Genomic DNA, 20,851 nt, shown 5'->3' on the forward strand with positions numbered 1-20,851 from the left:
AAGTTTTTTTTGGACTATCTGTTTCATCCATAATAAGACAAGTTCTTTCGGGTACCTAGCCATCCTTGATGAAACGAATTTTAAATTTAAATAAATAATTTAAAAATGAATATAATTTTTTTTTTAAAAAGTGACAAATTTTAATATTATTCACCTATATAAATAAAATTTGACATGTTTTCCTTAGAATTTGGATTAAATATAGTTATGTTTGTCTCAAATCTATGTTGACCTACATTCCTCGTTGGACGAACTATTTTAAACCGGAAGAATAATAATTTCTCAGCAATTTGATTTTAAAAAATGAAAAAAACAAAATAAAAACCTATCTGTCCTTTTCTGTTCTGACATTCTGAGAAGCGTCAGACCAAAGATGTAGACATGAGACTTGTGGACCACACACTGCAGTGGTTGCTTCCATGGCTTGCTTTCTTTTTCTTTCCTGAAAAGCCAAAACAATCACTTGCAGGTTCCTTTTGTTTGCAGAATTAGAAATTAGGAATGAGATGGTGGCCTACTTTCAAATCCTTCTGTTGTCACTTCACTTGATTGTGAGAAAGTGAAGGGAGAGATGAGCTGTTTCTCCATCTGCCCTTAATTTATTATTATTTTGGAGTGGGGGTTTGGGTTTAATGGGTCCACCTTTTTGTACAAGTGGGTCTGTCCACGTGGGCTTCAAAATTCCTCTGCTTGCTATTACTATTAGCTGCCAACTCCTGCCTTGGATACTTCGATTCTTTCAAAAACGATGGAGTAAAACTATAAGCTTTCTTTTAATTTCTATATGCACCACGCAATATATGAAAACACACATATTATTAATATGAAATGAATCGATCAAGAATGGCAAATAGAAAAAAAAATACCAAATTTTGACAAAAATACCCCTTTTTTCGGGGTAAAAATAGCCTTCTTTTTTTAAAACTTACATATCACTAATCAAATGTAGAAAGACATTTGTGTTAAAAATGGGTTAAATTTCAAGTTCAAATGGTTGGATTTACAAATTTGACCTCATTTCATCCCTCTTAACCAAATAGTTCAAATATATATGTATATATATACACACATATATAGAAAGGATTTAAAGCCAGTACCTGGGGTCCAAAAAGACATGTCAAAATTGTGATGTTGGCAACTTGGTGTAGGATAAAGATGAGAGCCCAATAGCATTGTCGCAGTCATCATGGGCCTGGGTTTGGGCCACATTAGCCCACCCTACTGTGTCCATGGCCTTTTGAGGAAACTTGCAGATATAGGAACAAAAGTTGTCGATGAAGCTCATTTTCATACATGTCAGGGCTCACAACCGGCATTGTAGTTCAGTTGTAATCTGCAATCACACAAACTCAAGAAAAAGGTTGAATTCTTTTCTTTCTCATACGAGAACCCAGAACCTAGTATGATCGGGGACCTGATTAAGTTATCTCTGGTAAAAGAATTGGATAATGTACAGAATAAAAATCTCAGATCATAAGTTAACTCAATGTTTGGTAACAGTATATGCAGGAAAAAGAATACAATAACACAAACCTAAAGGTGTAAAAAACTTGTGGACTTCCCCAAAATCCAAAACTTGCAGATTAGATGCAGAGATAGCTGATGGGGGATCTGAGTCTTTTTGGAATGTAGAGCTTGGATGTGAAAGAACTTAGGTCTTATAACTGGTCAATCCTTTGTGAAAGCCAATTCTGTTGCCAAGGCAATATGATCGCTGCCCCATTTCTGGAAAACACGACAACAGCCCAAAAAGAACAAAAAACAACTTAAGCAACTGATACAAACTACAAGCTAGTGAGTTTATGCTAAGAAAACTTCTGGTAGCAGGAATCCTATCTCTCTTAAATAATGGTATTCCACCTTCATATGTGAGATGGGATTTTGTATAAACAATGGAAGAGTTGACTGAAAGATCCTTTAGATGTATTTATTGATCAGATAAATGTAAAGCGATCTCATGGTTTACACAAGGTGAAAATTTTGTCAAAAAGCTTATGACTATTCCATATTTCTGAATCTGTCAAATATAATTTAAATAATTAGTGCTATATTTAGTTGCTACAACAGACTCCTAGGTTCAATCTTAATCCATACTGCCTTTTTCGCAACTGCTTCCAGAAGATCCTAACCTGATGTAATTATAATGATAGCTGAAGCAATAATATCATGTCTTAATGCAATAACATTGGGTTTTAATGTGTTTGTCCAACTATGCCTACATTTACAAATGAGTGAAAACCAATTGACTATACCGTAGAAAACTTATAGAAAAGAGAAAAGAGAATAGTTATGACTCTAAAGCCTGAAACAATCACATGTTTACCCACTCCTAGAATCTACATCCTGAACTGAAGGTCCGAAGTCTGCTCCATCGGGTGTCTCCCACTCTTTCTCTCATCTCTATTTATCTGATGTAGACTCTATATGTTCATCTCAATCCAATGACTTTTTTCTTCCATGCCCTCGAATATTTATACAAATATTTCTAATACTTTTCTTTATCCTACAAAAAAACATATTTCCATAGGGAAATACTAATATATAAAATGTTATAATATTTTTTAGCAAAAGGATTATGTACAAAAAGAGGAATTCAGATGCTTCTTAGTGTTGATCATAAGATATATGTTTGGTTCTGTAGAGAAGAAAAGGAAAAAAAAAAAAAACTCTAATGAAAATAATTTTCTTATATTTCGATGATACGAAAAAATATTAGGGAAAACATGGAGCAAACGCTTAAGTGTATTCTTTAAAAATTAAATTTTCTTTCCTGACTATTACATGGATAACCAAACAATATATATATTTTATTTTTTCTTCTATTTTTCCTATCTTCTTTCTCTCTTTTCAAGAACTAAACACAGCCTTAAACCAAGCTTAATCATCTACTTCTTCTTGAATCTATAAATAGAAGATATGAACCAGTATTTTTACCCTACCATTCATAAGAATATGAAGGAAACCACACTCTTGTCACAATAAACTCTGATTAATTCTCATCAAAAGATTTGCCTTTTTGATTGCACATAATAATGGTAGTCAAAGTCAATTTTGGATTTTTCTTAGCAACAGTAGACTTGACATTTCAGATTTTGGTACAATTTCATTTAAGAAGGCATTAATTTTGTAAAGCTCTAAAATCCACAAAAGCTAATCCAAATTTTAAAAATTGACTGTACCTTAGTTGGGAAGCCTGGAGTCCATTGCATAGCCTGTTTTGGTATTGGAGCAAGCGCTCTGATAGTTTTGAGACCTTCAGATCGCCTAGTTGTCAAATCAAATTGATAGAACAACCAAATAATTACATACTTGCTTGATTTTATAAAGGAAATTAAAAAAAAATTCAGAAACTAAATTTCAAACCCATGTTAGTCTTGTTCTTAGTATCATACATGCAAACACACACACACACACACACATATGCATAGCGGCAGTGCCAGTCACTTTAAAAGACAAATTAACCTTTTTTTGACCCTTCATGCATATAATTCAATTTTCACTTGAATTCTATACGAGAAGCAAAAGACTACAATAGTTAGAATGAACCATCAAGGAGCACTTACCAAATATAATCAACTGTGCCCAAAAAGCACCTGTTGTAACTGGTAACTAAGGGTTCTCCATTTGAGTCTTTTGTCCCAGAACGATCCTGTGAAGATTCAGAAGCACAAACCTCCCATTTATGGATTCATTCCAAATCAAGATTCTATGGTAAACTAAGGTTTTTTTTAATGAAAAAATATGAAGCGAAATTTACTTCAAAATTGGAAGTTCAATAATAACAGACATTTACATCAAACTGTAATTTCAAAGTTTATAATAGTAAATTTTATTTTAGAGGGGGACGACAAGCAGAAAAAAAGTAAAAGATAAAAAACTATATGATTTACCTCCACTTCTGTATATGTGCTTTTCAGCTTTAGAGGGTGCTCCAGATGTGTGCAGTCCGCATTACCTGTTGCAGTTTCTATTTCCATCGGAGTCCATACCGAAGGATCATATGCAGATATCTCCATTTCAAAAGGCTCAGGCTCTATGCTTGGAGAAAAATCATCCAGAATTTGGTCACTTCTCACAGATTGACCAAAGTCTGATGGAAATGTCTCTTCTGTCTTGTTCAATTCAGATAAAAATGTGCTACAATCTTCACCTAAATTTCCATTTTCCTCTGTGTCTTCATCTGCCTCATCAAGTGTTAAATTCTCCAGCTGTTTATCCAGCACAATATCAAAGCTGGTAGATGCATCAGAGATGTTAATTTCATATGGGGTTGAGGGGGTATCCTTCTCATCATCAACACCTGGTTGAGAATGTTCACTAAAAAACTGATGGACAGGATTAGAGATGACAGTAATTCTTTCTCCCTGTCTCCTCTCAATCATATCAGAAGAGTAAGTCTCTTCATGAAGAGAAGCTGCTGGAGGAGTATTTTCCCAAATCCCACCATTCACCTGGTCAACAACAGCCTCACCTTCAATAAGGGAAATACTTTGATTTTCCTTTGAATCATCAACTGGATCATAGGCAGTTGGTTCAGTTTCATTCTCAAAGCCACCTACCTTCTCCTGCTGAGTTTCTTTTATCATTTCATCAGATGGTGCCCTTGTATCATTCTCATGTTGGCCATTAGTGCAAGATTTGTCAACATGCAACACTGTGTTAATACATTGAGCCTGAGACAAGTTATCCATAGAAGCTACATTTCCCACATTGCTATCTGGATAAGTCTGCTTCTGAATTTCTAAGAGGGAATCAGAGTCCTTAGCACCAACTTCCCTTACATCATTCATAGTTAGACCTTGTGCTGAATTATCAGTCAACTGGATCCTACAATATTTTTGCAAGATTTCAGCAGATTTTTGTGGACATATGAAAAGACCCAGCTGAGGTACCTTACCTGGGATTTGGGCTAAATTGCCTTGGTGCACGAATTTCAGCAGAAGCTTGTCCTGATACCTTATCCCTATCCAGTCCTGACAAATCTAACTGCAACGTAACCATGCAAATTTAGCATTTTGACTGATAGTGTGCCAATCATCAAATGTCAGAGCAAATAAAAAGCAGAGGTTTACCTTCTGTTCAGATATAAAATTGTATAAAGGACTCTGAAACCAAAGTGAGACTGTTATTGCAATATTATATTTAAAACAGAATCAAACTTAAAAAGATGATGAGAAAAACCAAAAGACAATAGAAACTGTAAGGGAAATAACTCCAACAAGAAGTAATAGATGCATACCTTCGGAGTACAGTTGAAATCCCCACAAATAACAATAGGAGCATCATTCCAAATCTTAGAAACAGCATGAGCCTTATCGAGGAGTGCCCTAACCTGTTTGTGGCACACAAATCTGATTAAAATATGGCAAATTGTACTGTAGTTCGATGCATTCAGGACCGAGATTTTAGCCTAACGAAACTAAGCAACTGCATGAGAAGTATACTGATATTATTCAAGGAGTATTCAGGGAAATAGTAAAACTATTCTCTCACCGAATGGGTATGCTAAACCATTCTCTCACCAAAGGGCTATACTAAACCATGCTAAGCCAAAGAATTCACAACAAAGCTTTGTAACATTCTGATAAGACACTTACAAAATTGATTCTATAATCCACAAAGGAAAAAAATTACTTTCTTTTATTTCATTTTCATTATTGATAATACTCTGCACCTATTTTCTACAGGGTAAGACAAAATAACAGAAATAGCTACAGTAAATGAGAATTTTTTCCCAAACTAAGATGCTAGCAACGATGGAGCTGGTCACAGACAAAACTGAAGGAAGGGGTATTGGTTGAAAAGATAGGAAAGAGAATTAAAAAAACATAGCTGTGATGCTTGATAGTAAATCATACATATCAAAAGAAAGACACTTTAAAATTTTTTCTACCCCAAACACAGCTGTGAGATATCTTTTCCATGTGCCTCCTAAAGAGGCGCTGCTGGAAAAACTAAGCAGCCCACCTCTTATTAGTACCACAGCAACAAAGAACCATGCATTCTATTCGTCTCTCAAATGTGCTTGGAGACAGGCTAATGATCATTTTGGTGGTGGTGCATTGTGCATAGTTATGTTGAAAGGGTGTATCAAACAGGAAAATGGGAGTGTTGTTTTCAGAAGACAGTAAACAATGTCCTAACATATATCAAAATTTAGTCTGATCAAAAAACAAAAGAAAGAAAGAAAAAAAAGAAGAAGAAAAAATCAAAATTTAGGCAACAAATTTTCCATCACATATTTCTGTAATACAAAATAATGAAAGCAGTATCAGATGCACATCAGCATAAAAGATTTGTATAAATTACATGTTAAGGTATGTTTGATCACTTCCTTAATAATAGGACAGCTAATAATGAAAGACTGGGTGCGTGTGTCTGTGTATTCATATATTCTGTTGGCCTATTTAAAAAAAATTCCAACAACTTGACATCTTGTTCTTGCCAATTAGATCACCATAAGAAATAATATAAACATTTAAACAGTCATCAATCATATAATTGTAAAAGAGAACAGAATGTCAGGAAACAACCAGTATAGTCTGAAACAGAATAATTACCTGCCCAAGCTTGATCTCTCCTCTTCTAGGATTGTAAAGCACATGAATGTTGCAGATAACAACCTTATTAGAACCTGTTGAGCTGCAGACACAAATTGGTGATAAAAGAAACAGCCATCAAGGTTCATAAAAAATTTGAATTGGAAAAAAGGTAAGACGAAAGAAATAAGGAACAAGACCCTATCTTTGCTTAAAAATTTGCTTGAAAGGATACAGCATTCACCATCTCACTCCAGAAAAGAAACTGGCATTTTGGTTTCAACTAAAATTTAGGGTATATAAAGTAAGTTTTTATTCACTAAGAAGAGCACCAAAGGGGTATAACCCAAGTACATATGCACAACAGCCATCGAAGAAATGCTGCCTATCAGGAAAAAAGAACAGTCACCTAAGAAACAGGAGAGAAGGAAGGGAAACTAGCCGATACAACACAAAATATCAACAGAAGAGAGGGAATGTCCATCCATAGTTCCAGATCATTATAAGACCATATGTCATGAAATAGGTGTACAAATTAAAATCTACAAATCCTATCTATTGTTGTAACATATGCTGATTTTTTTTTTTTTTTAAATTAATAGCTTAAAGAAACTGCCGAATTACCTTGCAGGTAGAGCTGACGTACTCCAACTATAATTCTGATTAATTGACTGTTCAAAGAAAAAATCAAAGATCTATTAATTGAGACAAAGCCTTGGGGATTTATGAACAAAAAGACAAGATGAAGAGAAAATTCTAAAATTGTTATAAACGCTGAAGAAATTTGCGTGAGTTTTAAAAGAAGACATGAAAAATCTAATGTACCTCCAGGACACAAATCTGAGCAACATTATCTCGGAGTCCGAGCTTATTGAATTCAATGCATTCCTCGTGCAACAACTTAAATCTGATTAAGAAAAATTACCAAATCAATTCTTAAAGTATATTACAAAATTAAATTTGCTTAAGGGTCATATCAGGCAGCATCAGCATGAAAGGTCTCTTGTATCTGACAACAGTAGCAACCAAGAAGTACCAAAATGGGCCCAGTGATGCCAAGCAGTTAGGACCTCTTGATCACAAACACAAATGGGAAAATAACCAGAAACAATTCCTGTAAAAATAATTCCAAAAAGGTAAATGTTCACAAAAATAGATATATTCAAATCTATCTTAAATGCAAGCTATACATTTTAAAGCGCTTAAAATCCACATGACTTGTATACATGTAATACATGATGAAACATAGGCATTTCATATACAAGACAAGCACCAGGGAGGTATCTGCTCAGATAGAAATCTGACAACAGCCATAATCCTAAAAGCAGATATTTCACTCACAACTTACAAGAATTATCAATTTTTAGGTCCTAACACAAGTTGACAAAATTGGCTAATTTGGATTAAAGCCCAATCCTTGATTTATTAAATTAAATTTCAATTTTTTTTCTTGGGTAAGCAGCCCTTTTTTGGTACCCCGGCGACTTGAATATGAAGTTCCCAAAACTATTAATTTAATAGTGTTTGAATATGGTTTGGAGAGGGACAATAACAATGATCAGGTAAACCACTACCTATACAAATTGGAGAGCTTTGTGCCTGAGCAAATATGATTATTAGTTAATAATTGACAAAGGAAATCAGATCCATTAATGAGATAAAAAAAATCAAGAGAATACAGAAATTTGAGATGTGAGTTACCTTGATGCTCGCCAAAAGATAGCACAGCCATCCACTGGATCACCAGTTCGCATCTATATGTTCACAAAAGATTATAGGACATCCATGAAATCACATTTGCTATGGAATGTGTTCAGAAAAAAGCTACAGTTTCTGAGTTTGTAATAGTTTAAAACTACCGATTACTTGCAAAACTTTAGATAGTACCCAGTGAGTTCACCCATTCTGATCCCACTTGACTTATTCAGTCTTTAAAAGTTTAGGGACAATATGAGCACATCCATCCAAAATATCTGAAGTGGGGAAATAGAAATAACAAAATAAAAAACCCATTGGCCAGTTGTGAATTCTTCAGTAGGGGTAAAATCCATTCTCCTTAGTCCTTACATCTAGTCAGAGTTAATGCAAACCAATATGGATACAGAAATGCATTCATAAGCTATGTGCAGATTAAATTCCCCACTTACTCATCTATTGATGATTCCCTTTGACACTTACTCCAAGTTGAAGTTTTCTCATTTTTTTGTCAAGGTGTAGGAACCATATTAAAATCCTTCTTTTCTACTTTTTTCCCACTCTTTAATTGATGTCATAATATACCTTCCAAATGCCAGTGTATCCTCGGAGCTTCAATTCCTCCTCCAAGTCACCAAATCTATCTACCTCCTGAAAATGGAATCACACAAGTTTAAATCACTGAAAAATAAATAATGAGCACCACATTCTTTTTTTTTTTTTCTAAATGTTGGAAACAAAAAAAAATGAATTTGTACAGGAACAAAATTGTGAACAAGAACCAGCTTTGGTGGATGTCAGATCTGAATCTGTTTATCATGCAACAACCTGAAGGGAGTAGTGACAAAGTGACAGACTATAACAGCCACCAAAAGTGACAGCTTTGGGAAAGGGAATGAAGATAGAAGCAGATTGAAGAAAGTGGTGGGGTCGGTTGTTTCTAACTCTCAAAATGCTTTTGTTGAAGGAAGACAAATCTTGGATGCGATGCTTACTGCTAATGAAGCAATTGACTCAAGGCTTGAGAATAGCTTAAATAGCATAGAATGCAGCTGAATTTAGACAAGGCCTATAATCATGTTAATTGGGCTTACTTGTTAGAAATCCTCAACAAAATGAAAATGTATTGGTTGGATCAATTGGCATCTCTATAGAGAGATTTCTGGTGTTGGTGAATGGAACTCCAGCTGGTTTCTTCTAGAGTTTTAGGGGTTTAAGGCAAGGAGATTTCCTTCTATTTATTTGTTTGTTTTAGCCATGGAGGGGAACAACTAGTTGTTGAAGAGGGAAAAGGAGGGAGGTTTCGTTTCAAGGTTTAAGGTTAGTGGAAGGGGAGGAGGCGTTTCATCTTTTATTTGCAAATGACACTCTTATCTTTTGTGAAGCCAATTTAGATCAAGTTTTATATCTTTTGGATCTTCATGTGGTTTGAAGCCATAACAGGATTGAAGATCAATTTGAAGAAAAGCAAGTTAATTTCAATGGGCAATATTTCTTAATGCGGAGGATTTGGTGGCTGGTTGGGATGTGGGAAGGGGAAGGGGAAGCTCCTTGCTGTGTATTTGTTCCTTTAGGAGCCTCCTATAAATCAACAACTAGTTGGCATTCAATGGAGAAGAAGGTCCACAAGAGGTTGGCTATGTGGAAAAGACAGTACCTTTCTAAGAGTTGGCTTACTCTGATAAAAAAACTCTGTCATTCTCACACATTTATCATGTCTCTTTTTGTCTTGCTCAAGAGAGTAAGCTTAAGTATTGAGAACACTAAAAGAGACTTTTTGTAAGGTAGGGGTTCCTTGTGGAAAAAACTGCATCTAGCGAGATGAGAAATAACTTGCAGGGAGAAATGTAATTGAGGCCTTGGTATTAAAAAGCTTTCAACTCTCAACAAGGCACTGTTGGGATAGTGGTTGTGGAGGTTTGCCTCAGAGAATGAGTCTCTTTGGAATGGGGTTATTGTTGGGCAGTGTGGGGAGGAAGAGGGTGTTTCTGGGAGAGTAGGGATCACTTTGGTGTTGGGTTGTGGAAGGTCATCAGACGAGATCAACTAAATGAATGAACATAGCAGGGAGTGAAAAAAGCAGAAACAGAAAATAAATAAATAAATAAATGGCTTGTTCCTTATCTAGAAGTAACATAAGACCCGGCAGAGTGATAACCTGAAAGCACATAACATCAGCAGACCACAGTCCAAGCTCGAAAATTATATTTCTCTTTCGCCATTCCCAGTCCAACATATGGCGAGGTATGTGAAAGTAAAGTCTGCTTCGTTGGTTGACAGCAAGATAATCAGCCAGAATATTATATGAGAGAACTGTAAACCGCTCTGCAAACCATACCAGAAAAATTCTAAAAGTTAACCAACAAAAACTGCAGTACTGGGTGGAAACAAAAGGTCAGATTTAACATAAAGAGCATGTTCATATTAAGATAAGCAAAAGTACACGGAGTTGCAGTTTAAATAGTTCAACCAAAAATCAGATACTGTTAAAATGGATGCTTCATCTTCCTCTCATTGAAATGCAGATTAAGTGCATTAAAAGTTGATCTGATTGTTTAATATAATAGTAATTGTAATTTGTGGGGGTGGGCAAAATTGTATAGTGGTGTGGAGCCTCGCTCCCTTATAGGTTTCCTGGAGTGGATAGCCTCCAGTTAAGGGTTGGTTGGTTTTTTGTTGTTTTTTTGGTAAGCTTGTGAGGCCCCCATCGCCTCGTATACTTCCTGTATGCTTTGCGGCGTTTTGCCTTTTGCTAATATATGTGTTTGCTTATCAAAAAAAAAAAATATATATAATAGTAATTGTACAACATCAATGGCTCAAAACTGTCAGCTAAACTCTTAAGCTAGATTGCTTTATTTGCTATCATTTGATAGGCAAATAGAAAGAATATGTTAAGAAAAGAGCCTAACAAGAAAAGGCTGTAATCTTCGTATATGGGATGTTTATGAGGAAAAGCTTGATCACTTTTAATAATAGCTTAGGATAAAAGAATTAAATAATTTTGAATTACATTCAGGCACACTCGAAATCCACATAGCTTACAAGGTATTTATTGCAGTTCATTGTCTAATATAGTAAAAACCAACACATAAAACATTATCGATATTAGGTCAATTGAATCTAAAAGTTCACACCTTTGAGAGCCAGTTCAATGAAACCAAGCATGAACAAAAAAACTTCAGTTAAACCACAAGCATCTTTTTCTACCAATCAAAAATTTGAAAAAGAAAATACAAAAATAAAAAATAAAATCATTTACCCCCATTTTAGATCTATCAACCATATTACATTCTCTCAAATCATGAACTATCATGTCCCTCTTCACAGCCTCAGCCTATGTTCTCTTGGGCATTCCCACGTCCTTGTATTGCCTTGGATATGAACCACTTCATGCCTCCATAATGGCATGGTCAAGATCTTCATTACAAATGCCCAAACCAACTTTGTTGATTTTCTCCTTTTTTTTTTTGTCTCCGTTAGGCTACCTCTAGCTTCTCATGAATAGATTAAAATTGAACCAACAAAAAGTCGACTTTGCTTAAGTCACTGCTTTCCCTTTCAATTTTTGTTCGAGTGCCTCAAACTAGAAAACCAAACCAAGATGCTACTTGTTCTTTCTTTTGTTCTTTATAGCCTGAGCAAGAAACTACTTTTAGCCTTTTAGAATTAGATGTTTTCCTTATAACAGCTGAACTGCATCCAATTTTTGCTTTCTGTCCTATGAATTTTAGGTTTTCAAGTAATTGAACAAATGAACTATGCTAGTATGACAGTTGCTCAATTATCAACTAAGAAATTAGTACATGCTGATACTCAATAATCAGAGAAGCATAGCAGAGGTAACTACCACAGTGAGAAGAAGGTCCTGCTTCAGAATACTCCCAGTTCCGATAATCCAAGGGCCTAGTTGGCCGTGGCTGGAACTGCTGAGGTTGCTGGAAGCGGTGATTTTGATTGAAAGGTTGATTTGGGTTGAATGGCGGAGGTTGACGGAAACGTTGATTTGGGTTGAACGGTGGAGGCTGCTGGAACGGTTGGTTTGGATTGAACGCAGGTGACTGCCGAAATGGTTGATTTGGATTGAACGGTGGAGGCCTCCGGAACGGTTGATTTCGAGGAAAAGGTTGTCTTGGATTGTAAGATTGGGGCTGAAACCCACTCTCGTTAAAGTTCCTCCTCTCTCCTTGCCGCAACCCTAGGTTCGCGTCTCTCACCGACCGGAAATGTGAGTCTCCGGTCACTAACTCGCCGCTCTCGCCGGCGTCTGACCGGTTCGAAAACCCTCGCCTCCATCGGTTTCGACTACTTCGATACTGCAACAACAAAAAAAAACATACTTTTAAGCTTTCAAGAAAATTAACCTCAGTTTGGTTGCTGAGAAAATGTAAGAAAATAAAAATTAAAACCAAAACTAAAACGTTAAACTAGTTGATCCCAGAAGTTTATTCTTAGCTTAGTTTTATGGGGAACCAAACAAAGGTAGGAAACTTACAGTGGCGCGTGAAGACATGGTCGCGTTGGTGGCCGCAGCAGCGGCGAGGAAGCGGAGGGAAAGCGAAGAAGGCCTCGTTGAGAGAGAGACAGAACGAGCGCGTGGGTCACGCCCTTTAAAGGCGCGTGTCTGCACACCCACCTGGACTATGATCAGGTTCCCCTGTTTCTGAAGTGTACGTTAGCTCTTTACCTTTCCACTGTTGGATGCCCTTTTGGCTTCATCCGACGGTCCACATCAAAAAGGGAAACAAGGCTCCTCCATCCTCAAATACCGTTCATCATCCCATCACTCATCGGAACATTTCAGAGAGAGAGAGAGTTGAGGTGAATACGATGTCGTTTTGTTCCTCTTTATCATCTCCTCAATCCATCTCTCTTTTCTCCAAGCCTTTCCATGGTGATAAACCTGTGAGCGTCTCTCTTAGCTCTCGCATCAGAGCTTCTGCTGACGTTCCTGATTTTCTCTCCGCAGATTGGTAATTCTCTCCTTCTCTCTCTGTAATTCAATTGTATCGACAATTTCGGAGTTTTTGCTTTTGGGTTTTGATTTGATATGAAGTTGTTTTGGTTCTTGACACAATTAAATTTTTGCGTCTTAATAAAAATATGAGTTAAAAAAGTCTTGGAAAATTGAAATGGCAGGCAATTATGTTTATTGGATATATGTGAGGAGCAGTTTGATGTGTGGAGGGACAGTAACGATAATTTTAGGAAGTTATTGGATCATGTGTTGGATTGCAATTTAATAGGATTGCTGGGGGTAGCAAATAGTAGTTTTTAGTTACGAATTTTGGGGGGAAAACTTTTCAATGGATCATTTTCTGAGAACCTTTCGTGGGCTTGCCTTGCATGGGGCCATTTCATGCAAAAAATTGAAGCTTAAGTCCATTACCTGCCCACAGTTTCAGGATCCAATACACACTTTCCAGAAACCTGAAAACATGAGTCAAACTTGGAAAAGTGCATCCATAGTTTTAGTGCTAATTTGATTGGTTCAGAGGTTGGAAAAGGAGAAGATTTGTGGAATGTTTTATTGGTTAAGGATTCCAGGAATGCTTGGGGTGTTCTTTGATCCCCACTCATATGCTACAAACATTTTGAAAGTAGCCAGTAGGTCAAGGAGGCCAAGTTTTTGAAAGTAGATAGCAGTTATGATTTAACGAATTGTATACTAGATATAGTCCATGTTGGTGCATGGACTTCCAATGTGGGTCAGTAGATGGGTAAGTCCAACAACACCCTCTCCTTGTTGCTCTGTTAGGACAAGTTCCTGGAAAAAAGGGTGATGAGGAGGTTCCTGACTATGTCTCTCCAGTGATTAAGTTAGTCCAAGGTTGTTAATAATGCTTACACGAAACAATTGGCTTAAGGTTGGGGATTCAACCTTAGCTCCAAGTGTGTAGTGTGAAGTTGAGTGTGGGTGATGGATTATGGTTGTAAGGGATACAAACAAGGTTACCATCATTGACCTAACCAAGGTTGGTTGGTGTCACACCCAAGAAAGTTGCCCACAAATTTTTCACTTTGTTCTGCGCTTAGAAGCCTTTTAAGCCAGCCTTCTTTAACCCACACACAAGATGCAACAAAGGAAAGCAACATAAGGCAATAAGGTTATTAGGTAATCCACCCAACTTGTATATTACCCTACAATGAGTTTATAAGCATGCTTAGACCTCTCTGAATAAGTCTCCCACAAGCTCTTTGGTGACTTCATGTATGCAGAGAATGACCTACCTGCTAGGCACACTGTTTATTGGTACCGAAACCTAACTCTTGTTAGGGTACAACAATGTCACTCTTAAGTTCGAGAATGAGTTGCCTAAATGATGGTGGTCAAATGCCATGAAAGGCTTAGCTTACCCTCATTGGACAGTAATTGATTTTAAATGAGATTATTAAAACTCGATTCAAGAATTTGTATTAGAGCTAAGGGTTATGGATTCGGGCCATGAAGTATCATATTAGGGGAGGGATTGTCAGGTGTAATAATGTTGCTCTTATGCTTGGGGATGAGTCACCCAAATGATGGTGTTTGAATGTCATAAAAGACTTAGTCTACCCTCACTAGATACCAATTAGTTTTTAGGTTAGATGATCAAAGCTCAATCCAAGAACTCCCACATGTCATAAATTAGTCAACCACTTCCTCACATCTTAGTGGTGATTTGCTTCAAATGGCCTCAACCTTTGTCACTTGTTCTTAGATTGATTTGAAGCTCTCAATTGACACTGCCTATTAGTAGCGTACAATGCTTACCTCTTGATCATTTCCACCTGTCCTCAAGCTTAACAACCCACTCTTTACCTTGCCACCATTGTAAGACTAGTGCTCTTTAGTCTAAAATGGCATGACATTGTAGCAGATGGGATCCTTATTGATGATGAAGATGGTATTGTCCACATCCAGAGGGTAGATGGGTATTTGATTGAATCCAGAGAAGGCATCACTAAATGATAGCAATTTGTGTTTGGCTATGGTGTTGACAATCTAGTCAATTCTCGATGTCTTTTGGGCAGACATCATTCAGGTTGGTAAAGTCTACATGGACCCTCCATTTTTTGTTCTTCTCCAGCATGAACACAATGTTGGCCAACTTGTTTGGATATTTACTTCTTTGATGAATCTAGCTTCAAGTAGCCGATCAACTTCCTCCCTAATGATTCAGTGTCACTCTTTATGGAACCATCACATTTTTTGTTTGATTGGGTGCCACTCAGGCTAGACATTCAGATGGTGGCAAGCTACCTCTAGACTTGTACCTTTCATGTTTAAATGCTTCTATGAAAAGATGTTTGTATTCACCCTCGATAGCCTCATTAGTTCGCTTCTTTCCCTAGTGGCCAGATTTACGCCCAGGAACACTTACTATTCGCTGTCATCTCTAAACAGGTCTAGGCTACTCATTTAGACTTAAGCAGAAGTTGTTTAGGAATTGCTATCTGGTGTGATCTTGTATGCCTCCTAGTGCATCCTCCTCCTATGCGGCCTTGCGTGGTTATTTGATAGCTTCATTGCACAGATAACTAGTTGCTAAATTTGTCAATCTGCTCTTGGGTGGTCAAGTAGTTGATCTTCTAATAGTAAGTAGACAGTATTGCCTTTATCTTATGGATCCAAGCTCTCCTTAGAATGGCATTAGAGGGCGAAGGGTCCTCCAGTACAGAGAAATGGATTATCATAATGATTGACCCAACAATCACTAGCAGAATGACATATCCAAGGGAGACTACAGTGGAGCCGTTGAATCTAGTTAAGGACCTGCCCAGGTGCTCCAAAGCTGCAAGAGTGAGATACATCTGCCTGTTGGTGGATACATGCAATAAAGTCACCCAACTGACTTGATTGATTAGTATCTGACATACGTCGATGTTTGCAACATTTAGCTTCAGCACAAGGGTGTCTTCATGTGGGTAGGAGGTGCGGAGCAAGTCCGTCTCTATGAAGGATATTGACTTGGCTATAGGTATCATCCTCTCGAGTGTGAACACATACTGCACATTATTGATTTAGGCAGCCTATGCAACTTGCCTGATCATTGACTCTGCCTAGGTCTTAGCTTTCCCTTGTGAATTCACAAGTTTGTCATGGTAGCATGTGTAATAGGTCTAGGATTGAGTTGAGATAGTAAGGTTGTTGATGCTTGCCGTGCAGTTACTTCCTCGGTAAGGGCTGTCTTATGAGTTTCGTGCACGTATTGAGCTAGGTGCCAAACCTGCACTAGCTTTTTCACCTGGTCCAACCAGTCAACCATCAAGGAGCCCAAAGAGTAGGCATGACTTGCCACTTCCATCACTGGGGGCTTGCATGACACTAGATTGCATGGATTGTTTGATAATGTCCCCGCCTCATAGTGACCGACCTTTACTGAGGGCTTGGTGGTTGTTGAGTGAGCTTAGGTGGCCATGCTCACTCAAGCAGCTAGGGCTTTTATTCTCATGGTGTAGTCTTTCGGTCATCCTCCACACCTCCTCCACCTGCTTCTGGTACTCCATCGATTTAGTTTCCATGTCTCTTGCATTGTCGTGAGGTGCTCCTCCAAAGTAGGAGTGGGAATGTATTCATCTTCTATGGTGCTTGCAGCTAGGTGGTCACCATGTAACTTTCACGGCTTGTTGTCTGTTTCCCACATTCGGTGTGAACTGTTGGTGCATGGACTTCCAATGTGGGTTGGTAGATGGGTGAGTCCAACAACACCCTTGCCCTGCTGCCTGGTGATCGAATGAGTCGGCTTGTACTACTAGGACAAGCTTTTACAAACAAGGATAGTTGAGGGGTTTCCAACTATGCCCCTTCGACGATCAAGTTAGCCCAAGGTCGCCTAATAATGTTTACACAAAACAATTGGCTCAAAATTGAGGATTCAACCTCAGCTGCAAATGTGGAGTATGAAGTTGAGCATGAATGATGGATTAGGATTGTAAGGGATATGAACAGGGTTACCATCTCCTGAGGATCCAATGCTCATATATATTGTTGTTAACCTAACCATGGCTGGTTGGCCATGATCACGTTGACTAATGTTGGGCTAGCCTGCCGAAAGAGTGTTTTATTGTTATTGGTTAGTCCACTATGACCTCTCAAGCGGTGCCATGATCACAATGCCCTGGTCACCATTGGTTGGTCAAGTCTGCCTAAATGATGACCCACAGACAATTAGGAATGTCCCTTTCTGACAGGATAGGTCAATGCCTAACAATCTGCCATGCTAACTGTGAGGAGATAGGCCCCACTGAACTAGTCAGAGAGAGACAGTTGTGGTGGCATTAGTCGGCCTGCCTTGCTCAGCATGTGTGGCGAGTCATGGTCAGGCACTGACCATAATGAGGGAACTATTCAGCCGGGCTGTTCCCCTACCATCTCATATCCCGAAGATGGGTATGTGTCCAGGCACTTGGGCTTGGAGCCTCGACCTGAGGAGCTTGCCCGATTTTGGATCCACATGGATGAAGTGGCTGGCCTCTTCTGGCCTGTTGAGGCAGTAGCTGAATTCATGACTAGTTCTAATAATACTTTCACAGCAAGAGATACCATCTTCTAGTAATTTGCCAAGGAGGGGTGGCATTTCTTGTAAAGTTTTCATCTGTGTGTTCATTCTTTTGTTAGTTTGGTAAACCATGATCCAAAGCTTCTGTCTTTTTATATCAAATATAGCAAGGGCTTCCTCTTTTAACCCATCATTTCTTTATAGTGGAAAATCTGAACCCATTCACAACTTGTTATGCAAAAGGCCTTATTTGATTTGCATTAACTGTATATTACCTAGGAAGCAATCTACCTGAATGTTGTGTGTGAAGTAAACACCAGCTTTGAGTGTGGTGACAAGTTGAATATAAGAATACCTAATTATTCAGTTATTAGTCTGCAGATGATAAAAAAAAAAATATCAGAATAGGAAAGAGGGTTATTGTAGAATAGTTTACTTCTTTGTGATGGTATGAGCAACTGCTAGTGGGTTAGGTTCAGATTTGTGGTTTCATTGGCAATGCTGTGTTCAACCAGACCCAATGCTAAACACATCTATCCTTCTTCTGTAGAACCAAACCAGTCTAATTTGTACTAATTGGTAATGCTTTTTCTTTCATTCTTTTTTCTATTATTTATTTATTGTTCTTTTCTTTTGTTCAAACGGCAGGCTTGAATCTCGCAGGAAAAGACCGTTTGGTCCCAGGCTGAATGTAACTTCCTGACTTTGCAACTGAGTTTAAAAAGTCATTCTTGTTCCTTTACAGCATGTCAATCTACTTTTAAACTCTTGTTATAGTTTAGTGCAGAAGAAGCTGTTCAGTACCAGCTTGATGCATTGAAGTATAATGACCAACCTCGTCAAGATTATGGGATTGAGGTTATGTACAGGGTAACTTCTACCATGAACCCTGGTTTTTGCTGGTTTTTGTGACATTGAGGAAATTGCATGTTATCAGAACACTCTTTTCTTTTGTTGTGATAGTTTGCTGGATTTGATCCCTTTGAAAGGTCTACCTACTTTGGGCCCTTCTTTGATTTGGGGCAGGTCAGTGAAATTTAAACATTTGAATTTTTTCATGATTTGTGAACTCTGTATATGCTAATGCCTGTTCTTGGTTGGATTCTTTACCATCTGTGCAGTTTGAACGGTTCCGACGGATTTTCCACCATTCATCCTATCGAGTGTTGCTTTGTCATAGGGAAAGAAAGATCTTGAGCAGTTTGTGGGTGAAGGAGGTAAAAATTGCTTGTCATTTCATTAGCAGATATGTTGAAATCTGAGTGGTGTTCTTCAACGGAGAGCTAATAACAAGTTTCTGGGTTTTTGAGTCTTAATAGTTAACTCCTCTTCAAGTAAATTTGCCTCTTTTATCTAATTAGCTGGTATGTCATTACAAACTATGAAACAGAACCGATTCAAGCAGCGGGTTTGGATTCGAGGAACTCGTCCAGAGGAAGAAGAAATATTTCAATTTACCATGTTTCAGGTTTGCAAATCACACTTCAACACAAATGCACACTTAATACCTAAATTTGACTCATGGCTTCTTATTGGCAGAGGGTTGGTGGTTCATGGGATGGTTATTGGTTGACAGAGAGTTTACTTCACGATGGGGATAGTTTTTCTGGTGGTGTGGCTTATTGAGCAGCCAATTCACATACAAAGATGATGGACTTCTGCAAATTAGCAGCATCATCTTGTTGAGGGTGACAACAGGTTATGTACATATGTATTAGAATTTCAATTTGATGTCATATTTATCAAAATAAGCTGGTTCACCTTTGTAAATTGGAATTTGTATATTCAATTCTATACCTTGTGGTCTAGGAGCAGCAGATTTGTCTGCTCCCGGTACGCCACTAGAACCATTGAAATTTTTTCTGTAATGTAGTCTTTTTGTTTTCTTTTCTTCTTCTTTTATGCGTGCATCTTGATATTCAGCTCTTTGGCCTTGGCATGGTCTTTATGGGGCCTTAGCAGGTGGGGGCATTATATTGGTCTGATTACAGTACACCTTCCAAAATTAAAGCTAATCAAGTCATGCCATTTATATCCTATTGTTTTATGTCCTTAGTTTTATATCTTAATTTCATTTATTTGTACTTCAGAGTCATTTGTACTTACCTCATTCTTTGTATCTTTGTCCACCAGTTTATTTATTTTTATTTTTTTTTGGTGCATTTTCAATGATGGGGATGAGGAATTCAGTAGACACAGACTAAGTACTTTGAAGCTCTGTTTGGAAAATACTTTTGAAAAAAGTTCTAAAAAATAAGTTTAAAGTGTAGTAGTCTGGAATTTTAAAAAACAAAATTAGGTTTGAAAATTGAATTCTAAAAAGTAATTTGTTTTTTCCCAAAAATATTCTTTAATGTTTTTTCTTCTAAAAAACAGAAGATAGTTTTCAAAAACAATTTCCAAACAACCCCTTGGTTTTTTCCTATTATATATTTTAATAGGTAAATCAGGTAATATATTATTAAGCAAGGAAGAAGAAAGGGATCAGTTCTTAGTACGTAGGAAGCATACCTAGTGCACAACATGGCCCACTACAAGATCATGGGAAGAAATGTAGGAATGGCTTGAGAAGAATCCCCAGCTCATTCAAACCAAGATTCAAGTGGAAAAGAGTTTCCCAAAAGTGACCAAAACGTACACCATATTCGAAAATTCTGTTATTCCACTCCTTCCAAATGCTTCAAGAACAAGGAAAGAGGATCATATATAATTACTAGACCATACATAACATCATCAACCAAGAGAATTAGAGAAACTGAGGTCCTCTCAGGTAGCAGGGAATGGGATCATCTATCAGGAAGTGCAATGCCTTCAAGTAAGGTAGAGACGATGAACACACCGGCTGAGAGACCCTGCTGTAAGTATAGTTGCTTTGAAGTTTGAAGATAACTAATATTCATGATATCTTTCCTTTCCAACCAAAAACAGAACAATATAAGCTTAGATTTCAATAATCTGGACTGGAAGTAAAGGAATAGTATAGTGAAACAAATAACACTCATCACAACTTTTCTTACATGTTTAGGAAAACAAAAATGGTAAAATTTTCAGCAACCCATGCTGACACTTGATATGCTCTTCAATTTCGAAAGAAGCATTGCTGAGGAACATACTCAACTAAGCATCTCCTGGCTT

The 20,851-nt window shown here is 37.5% G+C and overlaps 2 protein-coding genes across 3 annotated transcripts; one reads left to right on the forward strand and one right to left on the reverse strand.

Annotated features, from left to right (window-relative positions):
* Positions 1-159: 159 nt before the first annotated feature.
* Positions 160-12,841, reverse strand: LOC100254276 (carbon catabolite repressor protein 4 homolog 6). 2 transcript variants are annotated; one of them, XR_002029947.2, is made up of 18 exons: positions 12,730-12,841; positions 12,085-12,550; positions 10,393-10,559; positions 8,820-8,885; positions 8,241-8,293; positions 7,365-7,446; positions 7,164-7,210; positions 6,561-6,642; positions 5,240-5,332; positions 5,073-5,105; positions 4,898-4,986; positions 3,891-4,827; positions 3,564-3,649; positions 3,180-3,264; positions 1,534-1,725; positions 1,098-1,333; positions 519-736; positions 160-442 (listed from the first exon to the last, which is right to left on the reverse strand). XR_002029947.2 is itself a non-coding variant. In XM_019219525.2 (15 exons), the coding sequence occupies exons 1-15, from the start codon at positions 12,745-12,747 to the stop codon at positions 1,669-1,671; spliced, it is 2,361 nt and encodes a 786-aa protein (XP_019075070.1). In that variant the 5' UTR covers positions 12,748-12,841; the 3' UTR covers positions 1,450-1,668. The 2 variants fall into 2 exon arrangements, 1 of the variants encoding a protein (XP_019075070.1); XM_019219525.2 differs by lacking the exons at positions 160-442; positions 519-736; positions 1,098-1,333 and having other exon boundaries at positions 1,450-1,725.
* A 94-nt stretch (positions 12,842-12,935) lies between these two features.
* LOC100249178 (uncharacterized) lies at positions 12,936-19,612 on the forward strand. The gene is made up of 7 exons (XM_002284723.4): positions 12,936-13,207; positions 18,365-18,407; positions 18,494-18,586; positions 18,680-18,742; positions 18,838-18,933; positions 19,107-19,184; positions 19,256-19,612. The coding sequence occupies exons 1-7, from the start codon at positions 12,936-12,938 to the stop codon at positions 19,340-19,342; spliced, it is 732 nt and encodes a 243-aa protein (XP_002284759.2). The 3' UTR covers positions 19,343-19,612.
* The last annotated feature ends 1,239 nt before the right edge of the window (positions 19,613-20,851 follow it).

The sequence above is a fragment of the Vitis vinifera genome, chromosome 4 (assembly GCF_030704535.1).
Source record: "Vitis vinifera cultivar Pinot Noir 40024 chromosome 4, ASM3070453v1".
NCBI lineage: Eukaryota > Viridiplantae > Streptophyta > Magnoliopsida > Vitales > Vitaceae > Vitis > Vitis vinifera.

Bases quoted from the DNA above. Each gene is read 5' to 3' on its own strand.
- LOC100254276 (XM_019219525.2), bottom strand. The intron at 7,447-8,240 runs GTAACTCACATC...TTTCTTAATCAG, and splicing joins ATCTTTTGGCGAGCATCAAG to ATTTAAGTTGTTGCACGAGG. The intron at 5,333-6,560 runs GTAATTATTCTG...TGCCACAAACAG, and splicing joins GAGAGATCAAGCTTGGGCAG to GTTAGGGCACTCCTCGATAA.
- LOC100249178 (XM_002284723.4), top strand. From the start codon at position 12,936: ATGCCCTTTTGGCTTCATCCGACGGTCCACATCAAAAAGGGAAACAAG. The intron at 18,743-18,837 runs GTCAGTGAAATT...CCATCTGTGCAG, and splicing joins CCTTCTTTGATTTGGGGCAG to TTTGAACGGTTCCGACGGAT. The intron at 19,185-19,255 runs GTTTGCAAATCA...TCTTATTGGCAG, and splicing joins TTCAATTTACCATGTTTCAG to AGGGTTGGTGGTTCATGGGA.